Here is a 25017-nt window from a genome sequence, read left to right on the forward strand (position 1 = left end):
AAGACACTGGACTGCAAGACAGAGAACATTCTTTAAAAACTGGACATTTTAATCTGGGATTATAAGTAATAGACAATCACAACATGATCATATATGTACCCAGTACTGCCCCCCGCAACCTCCAATGTTTCCTTAGGGGACGATCTCCCTCAACCATAAGACAAACTGTGGAAACTATCGGATTCTATCATTTTTCTTCCATTGGTTTGTCCTAGGAATGGATATCTGATGAGCAAGGGCGCAGGAGCGCAGCCTTGCCCCACCCGCAGAACAGAGGCTTGTGGGCTGACTTGGGAGCCAGCTTCTCCCACAGGGGTGGAGCTAAAAGCCCAGAACAGGCAGAGTCCTGCTACTGAATGTGGGCACACAGTCCTGCCCGGCCTGTGGAGCCAAGGCTTGCAGTCATCCCACGGGCGGGCTCCTACTGCAAGGGTGAGGCGAAGCCCAGAATCAGGCGAAGACTGGCAGCTGAGCAAAGGTGCTCACCCTTACCCTCAGGGTTGAGCATAATGCCACCTGTGAAGCCGGGGCAAAGGCCAAGGCCACTGAGGCTTGTATACCCGAGCATGTGATCACACCCACTCTCATGAAGGAGAGGTGGAAACCACAGCAACAGCCCAGGTGGGCTGGCACCGGCAATGCCCACACCCAAACACCCTAGGCAGCAACAGCAGAGGAGGTGGCAGGCCTGTAGACAGACCACACCTAGGGAACACAGAAGCCACACCCAGTGGACTCCAGTGGCCAAAACCTTCTTTTACACAGACAAAATGAGAAGGCAGAGAAATGCAACACAAATGAATCAAGAGAAATCCCCAGAAAAGGACCTGAATGAGTCAGATATAACCAAATTACCAGATGCAGAGTTTAAAATAACGATTGTTAGGATGCTCAAAGATATTAGAACAACAATAGATGGTCATTACGATCACCTGTAGTGGAATAACCCATTGCATGGCCTTGGATGGGAACACAGCCAACAAGAAAAGAACGTTTTGCCAAGAGAATTGTTTTGTGACTTGAAGGCAAGTCACTGAAACAGGTCTATGTGACTGAAGGCAGTTGCTGGGCTTTTTCTCAGTAAAACATTCTCATAAGATTTCTGTACCTTCCAAGGTTATCCCTTGAGATAAAGAGAGGAATGTTGTGGAAATCATAGAAGCAACAGCAATTAATGCCTTTTGATATTATATTGTTATTAAGCTATCATGCAGGTGTACTCCATGTATCTTTAAGTAAAAGTTGTGCTTGATGTTATGCCAGTTTCTCAGTAAACAAGCTTTTTTGAATTCTTGTGAATAAAAATAGGACACAGCGCGAACTCGGGGCCATTTGCCTGAGTGAGAGGTGGTCCTTTGCTAGTCCTTGATGATTTCGTCAGCTGATCTCTCTCTCTGTGCCCCAACTCATAACAACAAACACCTAAATAAAGAGATAGCAAATATAAAAAAGGACATTGAAATAATAAAAAAGAATCAATCAGAAATGACAAATACAATATCAGAAATGAAGAACACAATGGAAGGAATTAAAAACAGGATGGATGAAGCTGAGAATCAAATCAGCGAGTTAGAGGACAAGGTAAATAAAGGCACCTGACCTGTGGTGGCGCAGTGGATAAAGCATCGACCTGAAAATGCTGAGGTTGCCGGTTCGAAATCCTGTGCTTGCCTGGTCAAGGCACATATGGGAGTTGATGCTTCCTGCTCCTCCCCCTTCTCTCTCTCTGTCTCTCTCTCACTCTTCTTTCTCTCTCTCTCCTTTCTAAAATGAATAAAAAAAAAAACAGACTAAGAATAAAATAAATAAATAAAGGCATGGAAGCAGAGCAGAAAAAAGAAAAGAGACTGAAAAAGTCTGAGGAAACTCTAAGAGAGCTCTGTGACAACATGAAGAGAAATAACACCTGCATTAAAGGGGTTCCTGAAGAAGAAGAGAAAGAACAAGGGATAGAGACTTTGTTCGAACATATCATAGCTGAAAACTTCCCTCAATTAAGGCAGGAAAACATCTCACAAGTTCAAGAAGCACAGAGAACTCCATTAAAGAGAAACCCAAAGAAATCTACACCAAGACACATCAAAATTAAAATACCAAAGCTAAGTGATAATAATATCAATAGATACAGAAAAAGCATTTGATAAAACCCAGCACCCATTTATGATCAAAACTCTCAGCAAAGTGAGAATACAGGGAACATACCTCAACATGATAAAGGCCACCTATGACAAACCCACAGCCAACATCATACTCAATGGGCAAAAATTAAAAGCAATCCCCTTAAGATCAGGAACAAGGCAGGGGTGCTCCCTTTCACCACTCTTATTCAACATAGTTCTGGAAGTCATAGCCACAGCAATCAGACAAGAAGAAGAAGAAAAAAAGAAATGAAAAAAGAACATAAATGTCTTGTTAATGTTGAGGTACTCAGAGGGTACTTGAGTGTTCCAACTGGCCTAGTGTCCCTTTCTGCAGGCCTCTGCATGTTCTCACTCCTCACACTGCCTCTGTGAACCCCATTCTTTAAGTCAAACTGAGGACACTCATACTGGTCTCCGCTGACCTCTGTATGAGGGCTGGTGTGAGATGGCTTGTTCACGCTGGCTGCTCCCACACCAAGAGGCAGCTCCTTGCTGCCACCAAGTATACTGGCCAATGTTCTCTTCCCAAGTGAGGCTTTGTTAAAAAGCTCCTCTTGATCACTGCCAAATAGTTGTTGAGTCTGGAAAGAAGATTGCAGGAATCTTGCATTTTCTCTGTAATTTCCAAGGGGTTGCCAGTTACCAGAGAAAGCTGTCCTATAAACTGACAGCAACCACCTGCCCCACCCAGCAGCCCTGCTCTCACACCCTCTCTGTCTTCTTATCATTATGTTGAGAAGTCACCAGGGCAGGTGTCTTCACAATTACCTCATGGAGGCCAGTTGTACTGTTTAATAACACTTCCTGTTTAAAGGTTTTCTTTAGGGGCCATCTACATCCCCATTTCAGCCCCTTATCTCAAGTCTTTGGTATAGTTTTAATTCTCTTGTGGCTTCAGCTGTCCCTTCTCCTTCTCATTCATTCCCCAATCCATTCTTTCACTCATTCATTTATCCAGGCCTCATTACCTGGCTGCTACTGTGGACCCTGTCATGTGTTAAGTATTCCTCCTCAAAAGAGTACAAAAAGATCTGTACTCAGGACACAGATATTTTTGGTTCTCTATAAATAAAAAAACAAATTTTTATATTTCTTCCTTGATTCTCCTGGCAAGTCACACTGAGCCAGGGCACTTTGGAGGCTAGTTATAAAGGAGGAGGAGGGGAAGAGGAGGAGGAAGAAGAAGGCAGCACTGTGTAATTGTGTTGGGACCTTCAGAAATTCTAATGATGAAAGACAGAGTGCAGGCCCTCACTTCCCCTTTCTGCACAGTGCAGACGTGAGTGCCACGGAGCAGTCCTCCCTGGTAAGCCTGAAGCAAACATGGACCAAGAAACCCTGGGCAATATTGTCTTGTTGGCCATCGTCACCCTTATCAGCGTGGTCCAGAATGGTAAGGGAAGCTGCTCACTCAGGAGGGAAAGCCAGGGGAGATGTTATTTGTTTGAAAGTCAGGCTTATGCAGCTCTGTGTGTGTATGTACTTTTCATCTATATCTGTTGCTTTTTTTATTTGAATGTAATTTTGCAGGGACTAGGGGTTTCTTTCACTTTGATGGTGATAACTTATCACCGCCAGGGAAGCCACCTGGAGGCTTTGGCAAGCCCCTCACCCAAGGGCCTGCAATCAGCATTTCAACTATTATTAGTTAATGGGGCCACAGAGGAAGGCCAGTGCCTGGAAAGGGAAGATGAGACATATGTTCACTCAGACACTGGGCTTCACTCTGATCAGCTGGGCTGACTTTAGTGCATCTGAGGTTACTTGTCAAATGGAGGCTAAAAATAAAAGGTGAATTTGGGGGATTGTGAAAGGGAGATCACCTTATCGTTATTTTACCTGTGTAACCTTTTCTTTTCTTTTGAAGAAACATGTCCTTTGTTATATTTTTTTCCCCTCTAGCAATGTATAAGTTTTGAAGGATTTTCCATATGCATTATACACTTACATAAAGAAAGAGAGGGGAGGGTACATTCTAGTGTTGGGGCTACATGTCCACTAATCCTGCTATCAGTTTTTAAAACAACCAAGCAGGATACCCAGATTTGAGAAAAGTAGGACTGTGTTGGACTCTCTGCTAAAGGCTTGGAGTTGTTAGGGCTGCATCAGACTCTTTTCATAAGTATCTCCAGTGGCTTTGTAATCTGCAGTTTATTGAGAGAGAGAGAGAAAAGGGGAGTACTTACTAAGGGCAGCTCCACAACTTCATAGCAATGAATGTTCACACACTATCACACTTTGGAATTTAAATATTTCATCAATTTGGGATATTCTGATATTTTCTCCCAATTTGAATGTGGACAGAGGTTGGTGATTAGCTCTGGGGCACAGAGTGAGGCTTCTCTGTGGCTCCCCACACCAGAGGCCTAACTTTGAACACTCTGAGGAGGTCTCCTATATGGGAGAGCACTTTGTGGTTTTCTGACCCAAACATTTTCACATAAAGTCACAGTCAGTAGAATTGCAGCTTGGGAGGGAACAACTGATTGTTTAGACCACCATTTCCTTAAGCCACTGCTATGTCATGTGGCTACTGTGCCAGGGCTCCCTCAGTTTGTCAACAAGCAAAGGGTTTATTCATCCTTGCACACACCTACAGGGACCCCGCTCTGTGCCAGGCAGTGGCCTGGTTACGGGGAGAAATGGCAGTGAGCAGAGAGCTGTGGCTCCCGCCCCCTAGGGAGGGAAGCAGTGGGAGCAGATGGGCAGGCACGGTCAGCAGCGAGCCTGCAAGGGCCTCCCTGGGGACAGAAGTTGGGCAGTAGGCAAGCAGTGCTGGTTCACTCTGTGCAGGGTCTTCTCTCTGGCCCTTCCCCTGGACCCATCCAAATAGCTGACAAGTGTGGTGACCAGGTAGCCAGTGCTGTCTCACAGCCAGCAAAGATGGCTGAGCTGAGCTGGGCAGTCGGCCTTCTCTCTGAGCTCCTCTCTCTCAGTTTGGAGGTGGGGGTGGGGTGGGGGAAAGGAGATGGGGGTGGATTTCTGCAGTGTCTCCTGCTATGAGAATAGTCTTTTATCTCTCCTAATGGAGAGGGACCAGGGCCTGGCCCTGGGCTGTCGAGCGGGTGCTGGGCTTCTCTGTAATGGTATAGCAAACCCTGAGCAGACTTGAGCCAGGTGGTAAGATTTAAATTAGTTTTGGCACATGAGATTAAGAACTTCTTTGGTACAAAGGGGAAGGAGGAATGGTAGATGGCCAAATGTCTGTGTCTTAACCACAGTCTACAGGCCATTTAAGATAGATAAAGATAGAACACTGTGGTCTCCCAGAGGCCCAATGACTGTGATTGGGATGGAGGGTTTCTGGTGGGTACATGGCGCATGGACAGGCATGGAGCCACTGGTTTGGCCTGGAGATGTTTTCATGCTGGGAAGACCCTACATGGCCCCCATCACAGTTTCCACCCCTCCCCAGCCCCCTGTGAGCAACTCCAGCTGTTAACACGAGGTTAGAATGACTTAGTACAGTGCTGCTCCACCTATGTTTGTGGAAGGGGCAGACTGAAACCAAAGAAGGATCCCTTGTCACCCCCTTGGTGGCTCAGGACAAGCTATGCTCCCTTGTGAGGCACAGACCTAGGCACCCATGCAGTGCAGAGATCACTGTGTAAGATCTTTTTTGGTAACTATTCAACGTACCAGGTAGAAGAACAAGAAAAGTTCCAGTGACTTGGGAAACAACACCTCTGCCTGTTTGCTCTGTGACTTGCCAGGCAAACACAAAAGCCCAAATGTATGTCCAGAGCCTCTCTTTGCAATTCTAATCAACCTCAATGTAGCAACCATAGATCTACCTTATGGAGTTCGGAAAATATGCAAAAACTTTGCTTTTCTCCCCCTCAACCACAACATATCATTCCATACCCTTCCTGTTTGTTTTAAGAAACATTTACATGCTGTTGCCAGGCACTGGCACTGCACACCTGTCTTTGTCCCAAGGAATGTCTGTGTGTGTCTGTGCCGGTGGCTGGGGGCTCTGTGCCTCCATATGCTGTGTGAGCCCATTTTCCAGAGAGGCCAGGGCCTGGCCACCTGCTGGAACTTCCTCCTATGCCTTTCAAATGTTCCTTCGTCATCAAGATCTTTGAACTTGTGGCCTCTTCCAGCTTGATCCAGCAGAGCACATGCAGGGAAATCCGCAAGTTTGAAAGATACCTTTCTAAGAAAGCTAGGCCAGAGCCACCAGAGCCTGGTTTCCCAGGGAGGACAGATAGATGCACTTCTTATGACAAGCCTCCAGAGAACCTGCCATGTCTGCTGCCCAGGTGCCAGCAGCTTTGACCGGAGCAAAGGGTGGACACAGGTTTGGAGAAAGTGCTTTCCACAGGAAGCCAACCTAATTAGATGGGGAGGAGAGAGTGAGGCTAGCCAGTGGCCGCAGAGAAAAGGTGTTCTCTGGCTGGAAGGTTGTCCTGCAGCCCTTCTGGTGTGTGTGTGGGGGGAAGGTGGCCAGAGTTAGCAGCAACTCTCCTCCAAGAGTGGCAACCCCTCAAGTCTCTTCTTACTCTGAAGCCAAGAAGGGGGACATGATGGCCCTGCAGTCAGAAGGGTTTGTGAAAATTGTGGTAAGGAGAGAAATAGAGCAAGTAGGGACTACCTACATTTTCACGCCTTCTCTTCCACTTCCACCCCAATACTCACACTCACACAGTGAGTGTCATGGACCTCCATATGGGAAGACTTCACAACCTAACCTGGGGTTTGATGGGCTCTAGAAACAGGATCAGGAACTCATGAAATTCTCCAGTGCAGAAATCTTCCTTACAGATCCTCAGCAGCTCCTCCTGGAATACTCCTGTGGTGGAGAACTCACGACCAACTGAGTGTGCCCTGTTCATTGCCAGGCGTGATAAGAGTTTGCTTTGTGTCAAGTGCAGTCTTTCATGCTGGCGTAATATTATCTTATTTAATCCTTGCACCCTATGAAATATATACTATTATTATTTCTGTTTTACAAATAAGCAAAGTGAGACTTAAAAGGTAAACTATTGGTTGGAAGTCCTAGAGTCAGTAGAGGTGAAGCTAGGATTCAAACTTCCTCCAAAGTGTAGGCACATACACTATGTATAGTGCTTCAAATTCATTTATTCAAGAGTTCACTACCCAGGAAGTTCTTTCTAATATCAAGGTGAAATCTGCCCTGTAACTTCTATTCCCCAGTCCTACTTCTGTTCTCTGGAAAAGGTCAGATGATGCCTGCTACTTCTGTGTTTGCAGAATCAATTGTAACATTTCCTCTTCAAATGATAATTTATCGTAGGTCTTGGTTTGCACCGTCCCTTGTCATTGCCCACTTTCCCCATCTTGCCATGTTCTTCCTACAGTGCAGATAGATGTCTCTTGTGCAGGTAACTGCTGGTTCATATTAACTTTGCAGTTAACTAAAGTCTCACAATTTTTAAAATGTTATCCTGAAGAAGTTATTTAACTTCTCTGACCCTCGGTTTTCTCAACTGAGAAGCAAATTTATTAATAGCTTCCACATGTACTGGTTGAAGGTATTCCATGAAATAACATAGGGAAGGCAGCTATCCATGCCTTGGGTGTGGCTGATTCTCAGGAACAGTTTGCAGCCTTCTCTCTCGGTGTTGCTACCTCTGTCTCTCTCTGGTTTGGCCTAATGTTAGCAGCTGGCTAAGATAAGTGTGTTAATGGTCTTTGCACAAACAGTTTCTTCAACATAGTTGAGGATAACAAGGAATTGGGGTAAAGTGGATCAAAGTAGCTCAACACTTTCACGTCTAGCTTAGAGGGAAGGAGAGGTATATCTAGTGTAATATTGGATGGAGACAGGCTAGTTTTTGTTTTGTGTTAAGAGTAAGAAAGATTTGAGTGTGTTTTCAGGGTAAAGAGAAGAAAAAAAAAGCCTGAAGATTCAGAAAATAAGGAAAACATCAATGAAACAAAGTCCTGAAGAAGTGGCAGGAATGGGGTCAATGTCACAGGTAGAGGGCAAGCTGTGAGGAAGAGTAAGGGGTTTGTTCTCTGAGCAAGGAGAGGAAGAAGGGCAGACACAGGAATCTGAGTCCAGTTGTGATGCTGGCTATAGAAATAACCTCTGACTTTCTTAATATTGCCCAGGTTACCTGTTCAGAGGCCAGATGTCACTTTGGATTCTGGAAAGACAATGATTAGAATTTTCCACTGGATTCTGTGTTAAGAAGAGACATTCATGGCCCTGGCCGTTTGGCTCAGTGGTAGATCGTCGGCCTGGCGTGTAGAAGTCCCGGGTTCGATTCCCGGCAAGGGCACACAGGAGAAGTGCCCATATGCTTCTCCACCCCTCCCCCTCTCCTTCCTCTCTGTCTCTCTCTTCCCCTCCCGCAGCCGAGGCTCCATTGGAGCAAGGATGGCCTGGGCGCTGGGGATGGCTCCTTGGCCTCTGCCCCAGGCGCTAGAGTGGCTCTGGTCGCAACAGAGTGACACCCTGGAGGGGCAGAGCGTCGCCCCCTGGTGGGCGTGCTGGGTGGATCCCGGTCAGGCGCATGCGGGAGTCTGTCTGACTGTCTCTCCCGGTTTCTAGCTTCAGAAAAATACCCCCCCCCAAAAAAAATTAAATGATGTAAGAGACATTCAGAATGGGCAGACATGTGCTTAAACCCTGTGTAGCCAAGGGAATCTGTGCAGTGACTGTCAGTGTGACAATGACAGGAGACATATCGCCATAGGCCCAGCTGGAGCTGATCCCCAGATTTATTGCTCCCAGGTAGAGTGACTCTGACAGAGTTATGCAGCCTCCCTGAACCATACCATCTTTGTCTACAAAGTGGGAACAGGATGAGCCCAATAAGGGAACCTATGTTGCATGCCTGCCACAGTGCCTGCAGTATGGTAGATCCTTCTTCATATGAGCCGGCCCTAGACATGGGCTCAGAATGAGCCCATTCTTGGGGAAGAAATGCACTTTTGCCAAACAGAAAAACACAAGAGGCTTTTATTAAAATATAACCTATCTTTTCCATGTCTTTCTGTGGAGGTTAATGAGAAGTTGGTGAAAGAGAACCTTATAGATGGATCCCTGACAATATCACTTTTCCAATTTTCACTCTTGAAAGAGGAGTGATGGCATAAAATGTGGAGAGGGGAGATGTATAGGTAGAGAGCGAGACCTTCACCTCTATCCTCAACATCTACTTTATAGACAAACCCTTTGGACCAGGCCTCCTCCTTGACATCTCTTATATCCCATAGCCATCGCCCTAATTGGCTGCCTCCCATCTTCTCCCCTGTTATGGTCTCACCCCTCTCACTAAAAACACAGTGACTTTCTTATTACACCATGGCTTAGCTTACACCTGTCAATAAGTCCTCTCTCTCCTCAAGATGGAAAGGAATTCAAACTTTATTAACATGGCTCTCATTGAGGTCTCAGTTGCACTGTTAAATCCAGTGAGCACTTCTCAACCATCATCTTCTTCAAGCCTTGGCTTACTTACTACTTCCTCATGTAGGCTCAGTCTATCTACCCTGTTGGGCACTTCCAGTGGCTTCAGACCATGCTCTGCTTTCTCTTTGTCCTTAACTCTACACACTGTATAATTATAATGGACATATTCAGTTTGCTGTGCATGGTCTGTCTTCTTCTCTTTTGTTCTTGTCAAAACATAAGCAACCCAGGCCAAGGCTCTTTGCGTGTTTTGTTCTCGGATGCAAGCTAAGTGGCTGGCTCATGACAAGTGATAACAGAGTAATGTCACTGAAAGAAAAACTCATCACCTATCTATTTCCCTGACCTCATTTGTAATTCAACCAGGTTCTACTCCTCACTTTCCGTCATAAGCTAGACATACTAAAGGAAGGACAGCTCTTGCCTCTGCACCTTTGCATATTCTGTTCCACTTGAGTAGAGGGATTCTTCTGTAACCGGACACCGAATTAAGTTGTCTCCTTTGCCCCTCTATAGCACTGTTGTCTCACTCAATCTCATCTTGGCATACATCATTATAGAGTAATTTCTGCTTTATTGCTTTTTCCATTCCCTTCAAATGTAAAGGCCTGGGAAGGGGGTTATATTTTGCTCACCATTGTCTCAGCAACACCAAATGCAGTGATTCAGGGAGAGTAGTTGCTAAATACATTTTTGCTGAATGACATTTGATGGAGGACATTTGGGCTATTTAGAGGTCAAGACAAAAAAATTTAATATTTAAGATAAGATGGGAGGCTCATGAGTATGCCGGTTATAACTCAAATGCAAACCTTCCCCTGGCAGGATTCTTCGCTCACAAGGTGGAACACGAAAGCAGGACCCACCCTGGGCGGAGCTTCCAGAGGACGGGGACACTTGCCTTTGAGCGTGTCTACACTGCCAAGTGAGTCCAAACCTTGACACTCCTGACTGACAGAGGGGGGCATGGGCACAGGGCCTCTCTACTAGAGTGACAACCACCCTCAAAGCCACATGGGAGGATTTGTGGAAACCCCCACCATCTCAGTAAGTGAGTTAAAAGAAGGGAAGTGAGGACTGTGGGTGAGGAAGGAGATCACCACAGCTCCCCCTTGTTCCAGGAGCCTGGGGCCAGTCATTTAGTCACATAGTTGACCAGTTTCCTGTGGGGTTAGTGCAGAGGTAATAGCATGAAAACCCGCTACTCCTCACCTTCCGGCTGCAGAAGTAGCAGGCAGGACCTGCGGGCAGCAGCCTGGCACTCACCGACCTGCGGTTCCCTCAGTGGAAGTCTGGGGGTGATGCAGTACATTTCATAATGCTGTTCTCCTTGAGCAACCAGAACAAGGACAGAAGAAATGGGGAAATTATGCAGTGGCTTTCCTGCCTCTCATTCTTTGCTTTTGAATATAAAAGCTGTTTGAAAACACCTGAACAGTCTGGTGAAGGAGCTGGGGCTATTTGGGATGCAGTAGGTTTTATTAAAACCCTCACTCTTCCTCTGTGCAGAATGCATTGGAATAGAAGCCTCAGCCCAGCCTCTCTGCTGTTCCTCTGTGCCTGTGACCAGCAGCCTGTAAGAAGGAAGGTTTTGGCTGTGAGCTGGTTTAGGACCAAGCTTGGCTTGGAGGTGACTCTGATGTCCTTAGAGATCTTTCCAAGGGCGGAGTCATGGCCACCCAAAAAAAGGACTTTTATATTGGCAAAAAACAACACCCAGAAGCGACAGAGGCTCTGTGGGAGCAGATGGGGTGAAGGTTCCACACTTGGGGCTACTGTTAGCTTCTGTAAATTAGAGCAACTTCAAAGGTTCTCAAATGGGCAGGCCTTCCTCACAGTCCCCAGCATGCTTTCTCTTCTGCCCTTTGCCTTACCTACCTATTTTTATTTTATTTTTTTTAGTGAGGCCTAGGAATGGGAAAGATAGCATACTTCATCATCGTCCCGCTTGGTCCCCATCAGACACATTCTGAGCTACTCATGGGCACATGTGTAGAGGGTCCCAGGCTGACCTTCTGGTCCCTCTCCTGCCCCCTTGTTATTCTGGCAGCTTGATCTGAAAGAAATTCTTTGCTGAACTCCTTAAGGGAGATTTCTATTTTAACATTTGGGCCTTCAGTGTATTCATTCTCAGAATCAGTTAAAGACATTTAAAGATGTGAATGTAGGCATTTTGGATCATTCCAAGGGGGGGTAGGGAACGCATGCAAGGTACCATCAACCACTTGTAGGGGGAGAGGCGAGAACTCCCTTCAGATATACTCCATGTGCAACAGTTGTAACAAAGGTGTCTTTGACCTGGGGCTACATCAACACCTCTCCAAACATAGATTCCAAAACAAATATTGATACTTTTCCACAGGTTTGGAATGAGGAGTTTTTTCATCCCATAACATTCTCACCAGTTACGCTGTGTTCTCGGGCATTTCTCTGCTCGTATGCTTTGAAGAGGTTAGGCAGTGTGGCCATGCAAGAATTCTACTCTCCCTTCGGAGAAAAGAAATGACCTTTTGCTGGCAATGAAGAAGAAACAGTAGGTCAGGGCTTCTGTCTCTACCATTCTCCTCTGGAGCAAGCTAGCTTTGTTTCCAAAAAGTCACCATGTTGACACCTTACCCTGTTTCCAGAATCTGAATTACAGAAGTGCCGTTTGGTCATGGTTGGAGGGTGACTGGAGGTTGTGCAGTGGTGTGGGGTTCCTGACACAAGAAGTGGCTAGCGGAGTATGGCAGGTAGTTGGTGCTGCCCATGCCTGCAGCTCCCCAAACCAGTGTCAGTAAGTGTCTTTCCCACTTAACCTTTACAAGTTTACGAGAAGGGGTAAAAGAATAATAAGAGGAGGAGAGAGAGCTGGGGGGAGAGGGAGGTAAAGAAGAACTTTCTGTAAGACAAAGTTTGCCCAGACACTGTTGTGGTTCTGTTACAAAGACACTTTCTCCCCGACTAGCTCACAGCTGGTGTGTGTCTGTGCCTGCGGTGGGTGGTGTGTCACAGAAGGTGCTGGGAATCAATGCAGCCGGGCACGGCATGTTGACCAAAGCCACAGGACCCCATCTACTTGCTTCTGGAAACCACAGGGATGGGGTGAGTGTTAGTCCCGTAGAAAATTACCCAGCAATAGCTTCTCCAGGGATCTCCAAAAGCACCAAAGAAAGGTGTATGGTAACTCCTGGGGTACAAGAAGAAGAAAACATGTCTTTAACCTTGCTATCTAAAAAATAGAAACTTCAGGTTTACTCATTTTTGCTATACAGGTGGAGAGTAGTATGTGTATACAGTTTATGTAAAATATACCTGTTATAGGGTTGCATGGTCAAAACTTTTGGTTGATGGGGTACAGAATCATAAATGTTTATAGACTGTGGCTATGAAGGACAAGCAACAGGAAGGATAAATGATTCTGGTGATTGAGAAACCCGATGCATATTTTTCAATATAAAATATCACTATTGATTAATACAGGTAGTTCAAGATTGTGGGGCAGTTGATAAACAGACATCACAGCCAGATGTGGTCCATCAGCTCAGACTTGCCTTCTGTTTATGGTCTTCTCCACCCCTATCCCCATGAGGGCAGACCTTGAATCACTGTTCATTGGAATAAAACCTAGTTCAATGCCCTGTTCCCAGATGATGAGCACAGATAGAGCAGTCAAAATTTGTTTTTTTTGGAGAAAAATCTCAGTTAACTGACCCATTAATGCAGGTAAATATAGGTTGCGGAGAGGAGATGTCTAATTCATAGTACATGTTTCATAGGTAACAAGTTCATGGGCTGTTAACAGGTGTTACAAGAAGAACAAGTTCTGTACAGCAAAACTTTTTGAGAGCCTTCAAAATATTATGGGCACTGTGATTCTTAGTTCTCCAAGAAGGGGGTATCTTATTTAACTGTAGAACCCCTCTATTTTTGCAGAGCATACCAAGGATTTAGTGTTTCACAAAATGCATTTTGGGAAATGTCACTCTTGTGTTTCTTCTTCCCTGCACCTCTCAGAATTCACTCTAGACTCACTATCAATCGTTTGAAGGTGATAGATCTTCACTGAGTCTATTAATTAGTATTGATACCATTACTATTGTTTACTTATTTTAAATTAACCTATACCAGCTAACAAAACACTAAGTGCTTCTATATCTCATTCCAAAGGTGGAGAAAAGTTAAAGGAAAAGTAGCAATGAGTCTTTTTCTTCATTAAAACATTGGCACAGCAAACTGAACATAGCTTGGTGAGATGTCATGAGATCTGCTGAGTAGTTCACAGTTAGACTTCAGGCACTGAGAACAAAAATGGGTTTGTCAGTTTTGTCTTACAGAAAAAAAATGGCACAAAATTCTTCACAAAAGAAAACTTTAAATAATAAAAACTTGTCAGTAGGAAAGACAAATTTCATTAGGGATTCTAAGAAGGAAGACGTTAGAGCAAAAATAGCCACCATTTCTTGAATGCTGCTTGTGAGCAAGACACTACTTTATCTCATGTTATTCCCACAGTAGTACAGAGAGAGAATTGCTGATGTCTCCATTCAACTTCAATAGATGAGAACATTGAGGTTTTGTGTGGCTAGGAGATGCATTCACTTTCACACAGACACTAAGTGGCATTCCCACATTGGACCGAGGCTTTGTGGCTTTAAAGGCTACATGAATGCCCAAGAGGCAATGCGTCACTGACCACAGCTACTTGAATTCATCCCAGTAACAGCTCTTTGTTATGAGGGGGCATGCTTACATGGAGCTTTGTTTGAGTAGAGACATGTCAGGGGTCCTGGATGGGGACAGGTACTGGTTTCAGCCTGGGAGAGGGACAGGATTGAGACATGCTCTGGAAATACACAAGAGGAACCCATTCTCTTATAGCTGGGAGAGTTTCATTTGACTTGGTAGACATTGTTTAATTAGGGCAAGAATGACTGAATGGTTGATCCAGTGTCAAATTATAGGGCATTCTGGCTAATGACCAAATTTTTTGGACAATAAAGAAATTTTAGGAATGTTGTACCATCCAGAAAATCTCACTACTTTAATGTCAACCAACCAACCAACAACCAAAGCAGAAGCATGAGGAAGGAGAAGGGATAATCTTTGGTATTAATAGACTTTCAAACTGTGGGAGCATCAGATATTAGATGCCATCAGTAACAGAATATTTTTCAACTAAATAAAAAAATTATATTCACTCTAGTTTTCTTAAACTGGAGAATGGGTCACATTCTCAGTCCTGAGGCTGTCAATTTGTCCTATTATAATGTATAAAAACTGCTGCAGCTATCACCCTGGGACCTTTTTATTCACCAAAACTGCATCCCAACTGATATTTGTAAGGAGATCCTGCTCTGTCCACTAGATAATGACAATCCTGGGCATCCAGAACACCTGGAGAGCTCTGCTCTCTCCTGTGTCTGTATCCTAGCATAGGACACACTGGTTTCTTTGCTTTCACATTCATTGATCCTGCAGTAAAGGCTGTTGTGATCATCAGAGTGGCTGAGAACATTGCTAGACTCTCTCTGAGTTCTCTCCTGGTCATTCCAGAATGCCCTGTGGTCCCACTGGGATGCTAGGCCCTATTAGTTTGAACAGGTGTTCACAGTTGATTGAAGAGGAAAATCATGAGAACTGGATCAAGAGGGATCCAGATGAAGGACTCCAAGGAAGAAATTTGGATAAAAGGCCAGATATATTTGGAAAATTGCTTCTTGGCTTTTACCTGCATAGTTTGAATTGCATGGGACCGATGGTTCTCAAACATGAACATGCATTAGGATCCCCTGCAGGGCTTGTTAAAATATGAACTGCTGGACCTAGAATTTTTGATTCTGGACTTCTTAGGAGGGCATTAACACCTGTAGTTCTAATGAGTTTCCCAGAGGATTCTGCTGATCTAGGACCACACTTTGAGAACAACCAATTAGACCACCAACTATTAGAGCTTAAATGGTTCTTTGAGTTGTTCATTATCAGTCTCTTAGTTTCACAGGTAAGGAAAATAAATTTAGAGAGACTGCTCTGCCAGTGGTGATAGTTGGTCAGTATCAGATCAGGGACTCAATCCTAGTTTCATGCCCTTCCACTCTATTGGGCTGCCCCTCCCCCTTCTGTGTCTCCTTGTACTGTTGGGTTGTTTTTCAGTGGATATGGGGAGGGGTCCCCGGAGGGGTCCCCAAACTTTTTACACAGGGGGCCAGTTCACTGTCCCTCAGACCGTTGGAGGGCCGCCACATACAGTGCTCCTCTCACTGACCACCAATGAAAGAGGTGCCCCTTCTGGAAGTGCGGCAGGGGCCAGATAAATGGCCTCAGGGGGCCACATGCGGCCTGTGGGCCGTAGTTTGGGGATGCCTGGATATGGGCATCAGTTGTCCTGATCTGTACTGTAAACTCCTTAAGAGGACCCTCACTATTTAATTTCTTATAGTCAAAGAGGTAACAGATCTGCTTTAGAGTCAAACTGACCAGTGTGTCAATCTGAGCTTTGCTACTCATAGCTGGTGACCCTGGGCAATATACTCAACTTGTTCCAGCCTCTGTTTCTCATCTGAAACATAGTAGTAATTATCGGTAGAATCATGGCCCCTTAAAGACCATAGCTCCTATCCTAATCCCAGGTACTTAAGAATATGTTATATTACACAGCAAGGAGGAATTAAGGTGAGTTACCAGTTAACTTTAAAATAAAGAGATTTTTCTGGATTATTTGGGTAGGACCCAGGGCAATGAAAAGAGTCCTTTAATTGTGAGGAAGAAGGCAGAAGAGTTGGTGTCAGAGCAATTCAGCGTAAAAGCAATTCAGCGTTAAAAAGACTTGCTCAGCCATTGCTGGCTTTGAGGTTGGAAGGGGCCACTGACAAGGAATACAAGTGATCTCTAGAAGCTGAAAAAGTTAAGAAAACGGATTCAGCCCTAGATCCTCTGGAAGGAAAGCAGACATGCTGACATCTAGATTTTAGCCCAATGAGACCCATTTGATATTGTGACTTGCAGATAATAAATTTGTCTTGTTTTGAGGCAGTAAGTTTGTGGCGACTTGTTACAGCCGCCATTGAAATCTCGTACAGTAACCAAGTTTTCTCACAGGGGAGCGGTAAACTTAAAGGAGACAAAGGTGTAGAACACCAGCCCAGTAGAATGCGAGTCTGTCCGTGGGAGCAAGGACTGAACCCTACACACAGCAATTGCACAGTTGGCAAGATACCTTTCTGAAAACCAGCTTTTCTGAATCCTGGTTTCCTTAATGTGTGACTTTGCCTTTCCTTCCTCTGCCTGGCCTGAGGATCTGAGCTGTGTGTCTGACATAATGGCCTTCTTAGCTGGGCTCTTCTCCCTGCTACCCCACCCTGACTGCCACCACAGCACTGCTCACTTATCAATTCCAGAAGCACGTTGGCAAAGCCAGGAGCTGGAATCCTGCCAAAGAGAATCTATCAAGAAACTGAATCTCTAGTGGGTTTCACCAGGGAAGAGTGTAAATAGGTTCTGAACATGTGTCACTTTACACTCCTGTCTGTTTTTTTTTCTTTTTTCTTTTCTGCGAGAGGAAGAGAGAGAGAGAGAGAGAGAGAGAGAGACATCAACTTATTGTTTCACTTAGTTGTGCATCCCATTTATTGTTTCTCATATGGGCCCTGACCAGGGCTTGATCTGGCGACCTCAGGGTCAAGCCAGTGCCCTCCGGATTGAGCTGGTAGCCTTGGGATGGAGCCAGCCCCCTCAGGATGGCACTGGCAACATTGTACCGGTGACCTTGGCACTCCAGGATATTGCTCTGTCCAATATGCCACTGGCCAGTGCTTGTTTTTGTTTTTTTTTTAGATTTATTTATTTTTATTAAATGTAATGGGGTAATATTGGTTAATAGGATCATATAAGTTTCAGGTGTACATCTCTATAGACATGTTTTGTATATTGTGTTGTGTGCTCATCACCCAAAGTCAAACCATCTCCCATCACATTTGGCCCCCTTTTCCTCTCTACCTCCTTACTCCCCTTACTCTGTTATCCACCATACTACTGTCTGTGTCTATGAGTCTCATTTTTATATCCCACAGTCAAGTGAAATCTTATAGTTCTTAGCTTCCCTGCCCCTTTCTGATGTGGCCACTGGCACCAGTTTTCGAGGGTAAATGTATGTGGAATTATGAATGGGTTTGTGCTGGTGTGATGGTGCTTATTAATTTGGGGTTTCAGGTAATACTGAGGCAACATGTTTGCTAATTCTTCTTCTTTGTATTTATTTATTCTGCAGCCAAAACTGTGTTGATGCATACCCCACTTTCCTCGTGGTGCTCTGGAGCGCGGGGCTACTGTGCAGCCAAGGTAATGCAGCTCCCCTCTGTGGGCCCTCCCTGGTGTGTGCCTGAGGAAGTGTCAGTGCAGGCTCTCTGTTGAAAAGACTATGCCTGACCTCCAGCTCTGATCTGTGAAGCCCTAGAGAGGTGAGACCCCTGAGAGGGAGGCTGTGTCTTCCGCAGGCTCTGTGCCTGGGGATTGGTGTGATAATGCCTTGTTAATGCTGGCTCCCTGGGGGCTGGTTAGGAGTGTGCCCTGACAAGGGTGATATAAGGCTAAATGTGACTCAGAATCCTTAAACAGTGTTAGCTCAGGTACAAGGGCATCCTAAATGAGAGCACCAGTGCGTCTATTCTGGGACTGCTGTCGCTTGGCTCTTCTGCTAATAAGCTTCCGGCCTGGCAGTTCTCCCTTGGGCCGTGTCTGCAGAGTCATGTCAGATGCCAGGTCTCCAAGATTTCCCCAGTTATAAGCAGTACACAGTCTTGACTTCAGCAAGTTGGCTCTCAGAGTGTTTTTAAAAATTAAATGGAAACCAGAGTAATAGTTTTTGGTCCCCTTTGGAGACTGGCACTGTGTCTGGTGGAGGCGTGGTATGAGCTGGCCAGCATCCATGCTGTGGCACAGTAGGTGTATCAGAAAAGGCTGCTAGTGTTCTCTGAGGAACTTATTAACCCAAGTTACCTCCTTCCACTTCCTAAAGTAGGTGGAGTGGATACTATTTCCCCTATTGTCTTCAAGGACACTTTGGTTCCGAGAGATAAGGTGATTTTCTTGAGGGTGCTCAGCTGGTGAATGACAAACCAGATTGAGATCCTGGGTCTCTTGGGCTATATCCTGGATTATTTTGGGGCTATAGCCTTTTACTTGATTCATTTATAAAACACACAAACTCAGAACGCCCACTGTGTTGAGTACACAGTGACCAATAAAGAGATGGCAGGGAAGCCCACAGTGGTTGGCAAGATGAAGCACAGAAAGTCAGTGAATGGCTACGTTGTCACCAAGAGTGAGAGGTGCTGTGAAGGACAAGAGTGAGGGCAGGGATAGAGAAGAGGGGTCAGGGGTGGCTGCAGAAACCACTTCAGGGACACCCTGTTGTCTCCTTCTATGCTCCATTGAGGCTGTTTGTAAGCTCACTATTTATTTTACACTTTCTAGTGTGAGTTAAATGAGGAACATGTCCAGCAAGACTTGAAACACCAAGTCAAAATATGCTCCTACTAGGAGTTATGATTCCTTTGTGGTTTTGATAATACTTGCTGTACATGAATCCAGAGTTGTTCCAGCTAGACAAAGACGAAGGGGGTCTGCTGGTGTATCAGAGCCTGGGACAATGCATTCCCTGTTAAAAATGCCCTGGCATTGCCAGGGAACAGAAGTCTCAGTTAAAACTGGTTCAATAATTGCCATACCTTATCAACAGAGTAGGTTGTAGACTTTCTTAGCTGAAAGGAACCTTGGGAACCATTCTAGTCCAAACCTTTACTTTACAGGGAAGGAGGCCAAGCCCCTGAGGGACAAGTGGCTTCCTCGGAATTTAATATTGTACAGCCCAGGTTTTACCCACGGTGCCCCTCCTGCTGGTCGAGGTGGCCCAGGTCTACAGAGACGTACACCATTACAAGCACGTTGGCAACAAGTGCAGCCATTTCCCACTCTGGCTCCGGTTATTATTCAGTTTAGTTCCAGGTAAAAGAGATGAGCTGGTAAGTTAGCACAGACAAACCAGGAAAAACTTCATCTAAAGCAGATTGTGACTTGTGACTGTTTTGTGACTTTTAGAGAATAGAATGAATTTCACAAGCAGTTCTTTTTTTGTTGTTTTTGTTGTTGTTTTTTGTATTTTTCCAAAGTTAGAAGCAGGGAGGCAGACAGACTTCCACATGTGCCTGACCAGGATCCACCGGCATGCCCACTAGGGGTGATGCTCTGCCCATCTGGGGTGTTGCTCTGTTGCAACCAGAGCCATTCTAGCACTTGAGGCAGAGGCCATGGAGCCAACCTCAGCACCCGGGCCAACCTTGCTCCAATGGAGGCTTGGCTGCAGGAGGGGAAGAGAAAGACAGAGAGAAAGGAGAGGGGGAAAGGTGGAGAAGCAGCTGGGCACTTCTCCTGTGTGCCCTGGGGAGAATCAAACCTGGGACTTCCATACGTCGGGCCAACAGTTTATTGCTGAGCCAACTGGCCAGGGCCCAAAAGCAGTTCTTTTTGTGCTTTGGATTTCTATCTATCACATAACAATAGTATTTTGGGAGACAAGGCACAGTTGTGGAAAGAATGTGGATCTTGGGGACTGATGGACTGGGGACAATTCTGAAGACAATTTTTTTGCTGCTGTTGTGACCTTGGGTTGTTACTCAGCTTTCTTAAGCCTCAATTTCCTCCTTTGTAAAGCAGGAATGATAGTGTTCCCAGGATGATTGTGTGACGTATGTGCATCTATCCCAACACAGTGCTTGGCATATGAGATTGAACCATATAAAACTGCTGCTATATGATCAGGTGTGGCTCATAAAAATGGCACTTTCATATAGTTCAGTTTAACAATAGAACACCAATGAACGTTATTATTGATGTGTTGTTGGTGGTAACAATGTTTTGAACTCAGACTTGGTTTCAAATTCCACCTCTTCCCTGGCCCATCTATCTGACTTTTATGTGCCAGGCATGATGCCAGGCACAGAGTAATGACAGGAAAAATATGGCTGTCCTCATGGGTCTTTTGGGCAAATGTAAGGCAGGAGGTCCAGACCTGGAAAGCCAGTCTGGTGCTGTTGCAGGATTCTGAAGAAGCCACAGGAAGACCAGATGGAGTGAACATAACCTTTGTTACTTCCATACAAGGGCAGCACTGATGGTGGCAGGTTGGTGAAAGCTTGGAGTGGGGCTGTGGTTTTTTCAGTGAAGCCGTGGGTGACTGCTTAAGTGAGACTCTGTCTACATGCAGGCAAGCAGGAGGTAGGGGGAAGCGTATGCGCTGTTCTGTGCTGTTTCTCCTGGATGATATCTGGTGACTCAGTCCCAGTGTTCTTAGTAAAACCTTAGTGATAGTTCTACTACCTTCTATCTTATGGATCCATGACCATGGTGCTAGGGACTGTGGAGGGGGAAGGGCCACAGCTGGCATCGACCCTGCAGCAAACTGACTTCCTGGAGCCTAAATTTCCTTACCTGCCAAGTGGTGACAGTAATGTGCTTCTTCCTAGGTGGCTGAGAGTACCCAAAGAGCCTTGGCAGAGCTGACATACGAAATGTGCTTGGGCAGCACAATTAATTTGGCACTTGAATAACTGGGAGGTTTTCCAAGCACTTTCATACCCATGCTTCTCTTTGACCTTCAATTATTCCTAATAAATAGGAAAGCTGTAATGGACCCTTTATCCAGATGTAAACTGAATTAAATACTAGCTCCAGTTCATAGTAGTCCTGGTGAGGCTGGGTTTCCTGAGTCGGCTCCAAGCGTCATGACTATGGGATTACTTGGGCGCTGCTTGTGACTGTCCTTACAGGCCAGAATGCAAATGGAATCTGCTCTTCCAGAGACCTTTCTTGAATGATAACAACTGTTCAGAAAATTTTGAGCATTGCACTGCCGGGAAGTCCAGAAATGAAGTGTATATTTTAAGAGAACTGAGCTCAGAGCTGGGTTTGGGGTTCAAGTCTGCTCCATCCCCACAGACACATCTACCAGTAGATAGTCTCACACAAGACCCTTGACTGCTCAAGCCCTAGTTTCCCATATCTAGAGAAAGGAAAGATGACATCAGTCATGTAGAAAGGATTCAAATGAGATAATGGGTATAAAAATACTTTGTAAACAATACCACGGTGCCAATATAAAGTAACATCACTATTATTATTTTTAACTTTTATTTTTCCATTACAGTTGACATTCAGTATTATATTCGTTTCAGGTATATACAACATAGAGATCAGACATTTGTATAATTTTCGAAGTGATTCCCCCTGATAAGTCTAGAACCCACCTGGCATCATACTTAGTTAATACAGTATTATTAACTGTACCATATATCTCTGTGACTATTTTGTGACTACCAATTTATGCTTTTTAATCCCCACACATTTTTCATCCAGCCTCCCAACCTCTCTCCTATCAACCACCAGTCTGTTCTCTGTGTCCAGTCTGTTTCAATTTTATTTATTTATTTTGCTCTTACATATAAGTAAAATCATATGGTATTTGTCTTTCTTTGTCTGACTTATTTCACTCAGTGTATAGTGGTCCCTCATGTATTGTGGGGGTTAGGTTCCAGAACCCTCTACAATAGACGAAAATCCATAAAGCAACAACCTTATATTATTTTATTACACTGGGGAACAAAATTTTTGTTGCACCCACAAAAACACATGTTCTTACCTAATTCAAGTGTGCTGATCTCAAATATGACATTAGTTTTTCTCTATAGGCTACAGTTATTTTTGCAATTGAAGATTTTAGGTTTTCATCTTATTATAAAATTTTCCACATTTAGTTTAACATAATGAAGTAGAATGTCTTTTTGTACATTAATACACTAAAAGATATGATTGCATCAGAATTTGTCTACAATTTTGAAATAGAACATATTAAAACACTTATTTTAATCATAAAATTTGTGCAAAACTTATTTAAATTCTATTCAGGCAAAAATTTGTGTTTGTAGTTCTTGCATTTGTGTACTTGTTGAGGACAATCTCGTTTGATGCTCCAGCAGTAGTCTGCTCATCACTAACAGCTCCAAGATTTTCGGGAAACTTATCAGGTGACTGTTCAGGAAGTGAATCTTAACGCTCAGGTTACATCCAATGTCATGGAAAGCCAACAGCATCCTTTGAACCAGAAGTTCATAGTTTTCTACTTTTTTGTTGCCAAGGAAGTTCTTTGTAACTGCCACAAAACACTGCCATACTGCTTTCTCCTCCTTATTCATCTTCCTGGAAAATTCCTTGTCACGTATGAGGGTTCGAATTTGAGGTCCATCGAATACATCTCCTTTTACTTTCTCAAAACACAAAGCAGGAAAATCAGAAATAATACGTTGAAAGCATTCACTTTCTCTATCCAAAGCCTGAACAACTGCTTCATTAAGCCAAGTTTGGTCTGAAGTGGGGGGAAAAATGATCCTGTCTCGATTAACTACAGTTCATTCACAATATTTTGCATTCCTACTTCCAGAGCTTTATGTTTTGGCCACTCTTTCTGTGTCCAGTGTTTCTCCCGAGCTCGGCTGTCCCACAAACACAGAAAGCAAGGATACTTCATGAAACCTCTCTGTTGTCCTAGCAGGAAATTTACCATTTTAAGATCCACACAAATGATCCAGTTATGCTCCTCATACTTCAGAAAGTCGAGGACAATTTTTATGTCATTCTTATTAAGTCATTCAATTCAGGTTGGCTAAACTGCTGAGGGGTTAATGACTGCTTGGCATCAGAAGAAGACCCTTCAGATTCTACAACCATTTCCTCATGCATCTTATCAAAATACACTTGATCACCATGTTCACTTTCTTTGTCCTTAGAAGAAATAAAACCATTGAAAACTGGAACCGGGAGTGTCTCAGACTGTGGGATAGGTCATATTGCTGAAGGAATATTAGGATATGCAATCATATACTGTTTTTTCTTGCTGATGCCCTTTGTATGGATCAGACAAAAATAACAGTCACTGATGTGGTTCTTAGGTTCACGTCCAACCATGGGAATACCAGAAGGCATTCCTTTGCATTTTCCTTTTGTCCAGTCACAAAGCATTTCCTCACAATTATGACACACAATATGAGGAGCCCAATTCTTGTCTTGATCACCAAGGAGAACTTGAAAATAGGCAATATATACACGTGTCACAAATGATGAAATATTGCGCCTTTGACGTTGAAGCGTGTAACAGCCACATATATAACAGAAGGTGTCAGGACTATTCTTACATTTATGCCTACTTGAAGAAGCCATGATTCAATTTTAAAACAAAATAAGAGGTTGTTTTTATCAGATAATAATTTTTTACATTTAAAAACAACTACAATTATGTAAAAGTGATTTTTGTAAAACATTAATTGCCTTGTGGTTATGTTCAATCCAAGAGTTGTTGCCCTTTAACTCCAATTAATTAACCAATGCAGATGGACCTGAAGATGGCTGTGGAGTAGGCAGATGCACAGACTCCCAGCTTGCACCACCAAGCTGGATTACAAATTAATTTAGGAACAATCAGCATGAAAAACCAACTCTGGACTACAAGAACAGCTCTCAAAAACCAAGGAGCAAAGAAGAAGCCACACTGACCCTGGTAGGGAGCGCCAAGGAGCAGTGGGTCTCCCCTGCCTACAGGAATGAAGGGAGGGTGAGGCTGAGAGCCCAAAAGGGCTCTCATTTCAAGGAAAAGAACAGAAAATATCAGCTCTGGTTGGTTGGCTCAGTGGTAGAGCGTCGGCCTGGTGTGCAGGAGTCCTGGGTTCGATTCCTGGCCAGGGCACACAGGAGAGGTGCCCATTTGCTTCTCCACCCCTCCCCCTCTCCTTCCTCTCTGTCTCTCTCTTCCCCTCCCGCAGCAAGGCTCCATTGGAGCAAAGATGGCCCGGGCGTTGGGGATGGCTCTGTGGCCTCTGCCTCAGGCGCCAGAATGGCTCTGGACACAACAGAGTGATGCCCCAGAGGGGCAAAGCATCGCCTCCTGGTGGGCATGCCGGGTGGATCCTGGTTGGGCACATGTGGGAGTCTGTCTGACTGCCTCCTCGTTTCCAGCTTCGGAAAAAAAAAAAGAACAGAAAATATCGCTCACAGCCACTTGCCTAGGGTCCTGAGAATGAGGTGTGTTGAAAGGGCTGGCTTATCTTCCAAAAGGAAAGGGGGGAGAGAGAGACAGACAGTGACCTGAGAAGTTGACTCATCCAGTGCTTGAGGTGGCCATAGCTTGGGGAGGGGTTGACCCTTCCACACAACACAAGACTAAAGTGGTTCCAGGTGGCCCATCTCCAGATATCTCTCCAGCTCCAATCAGTGCAAGAAGACACAGCTGAAAACAAGAAGTGGGAAGGAGGGGCAATAACTCAGGTCTCCATGGAGATCTGAGATACACCTTCCCCTACTGAAGCAGAGAAAGCACCCTGCCCCGGATAGGGTAACTGGCAGATCAGACCTTCAGAGTCTCAGGTTACATCCATGACATTCCTGGATACAGTTTCAAATAAACCCCCT

The 25017-nt window shown here is 44.8% G+C and overlaps 1 protein-coding gene across 1 annotated transcript in view; it reads left to right on the forward strand.

Moving 5' to 3' along the window:
- Window positions 1–3409: 3409 nt before the first annotated feature.
- Window positions 3410–25017, forward strand: part of ALOX5AP (arachidonate 5-lipoxygenase activating protein) — a 37219-nt gene continuing 15611 nt past the window's right edge. The window contains exons 1-3 of the mRNA XM_066365830.1: window positions 3410–3534; window positions 10354–10453; window positions 17774–17844. Of these exons, the coding sequence (XP_066221927.1) occupies window positions 3465–3534; window positions 10354–10453; window positions 17774–17844 (241 nt within the window). The 5' untranslated portion in view covers window positions 3410–3464. The remainder of the gene's footprint in view (window positions 3535–10353; window positions 10454–17773; window positions 17845–25017) is intronic.

This window comes from Saccopteryx leptura, chromosome 2, assembly GCF_036850995.1.
Source record: "Saccopteryx leptura isolate mSacLep1 chromosome 2, mSacLep1_pri_phased_curated, whole genome shotgun sequence".
Taxonomy (NCBI): Eukaryota; Metazoa; Chordata; class Mammalia; order Chiroptera; family Emballonuridae; genus Saccopteryx; species Saccopteryx leptura.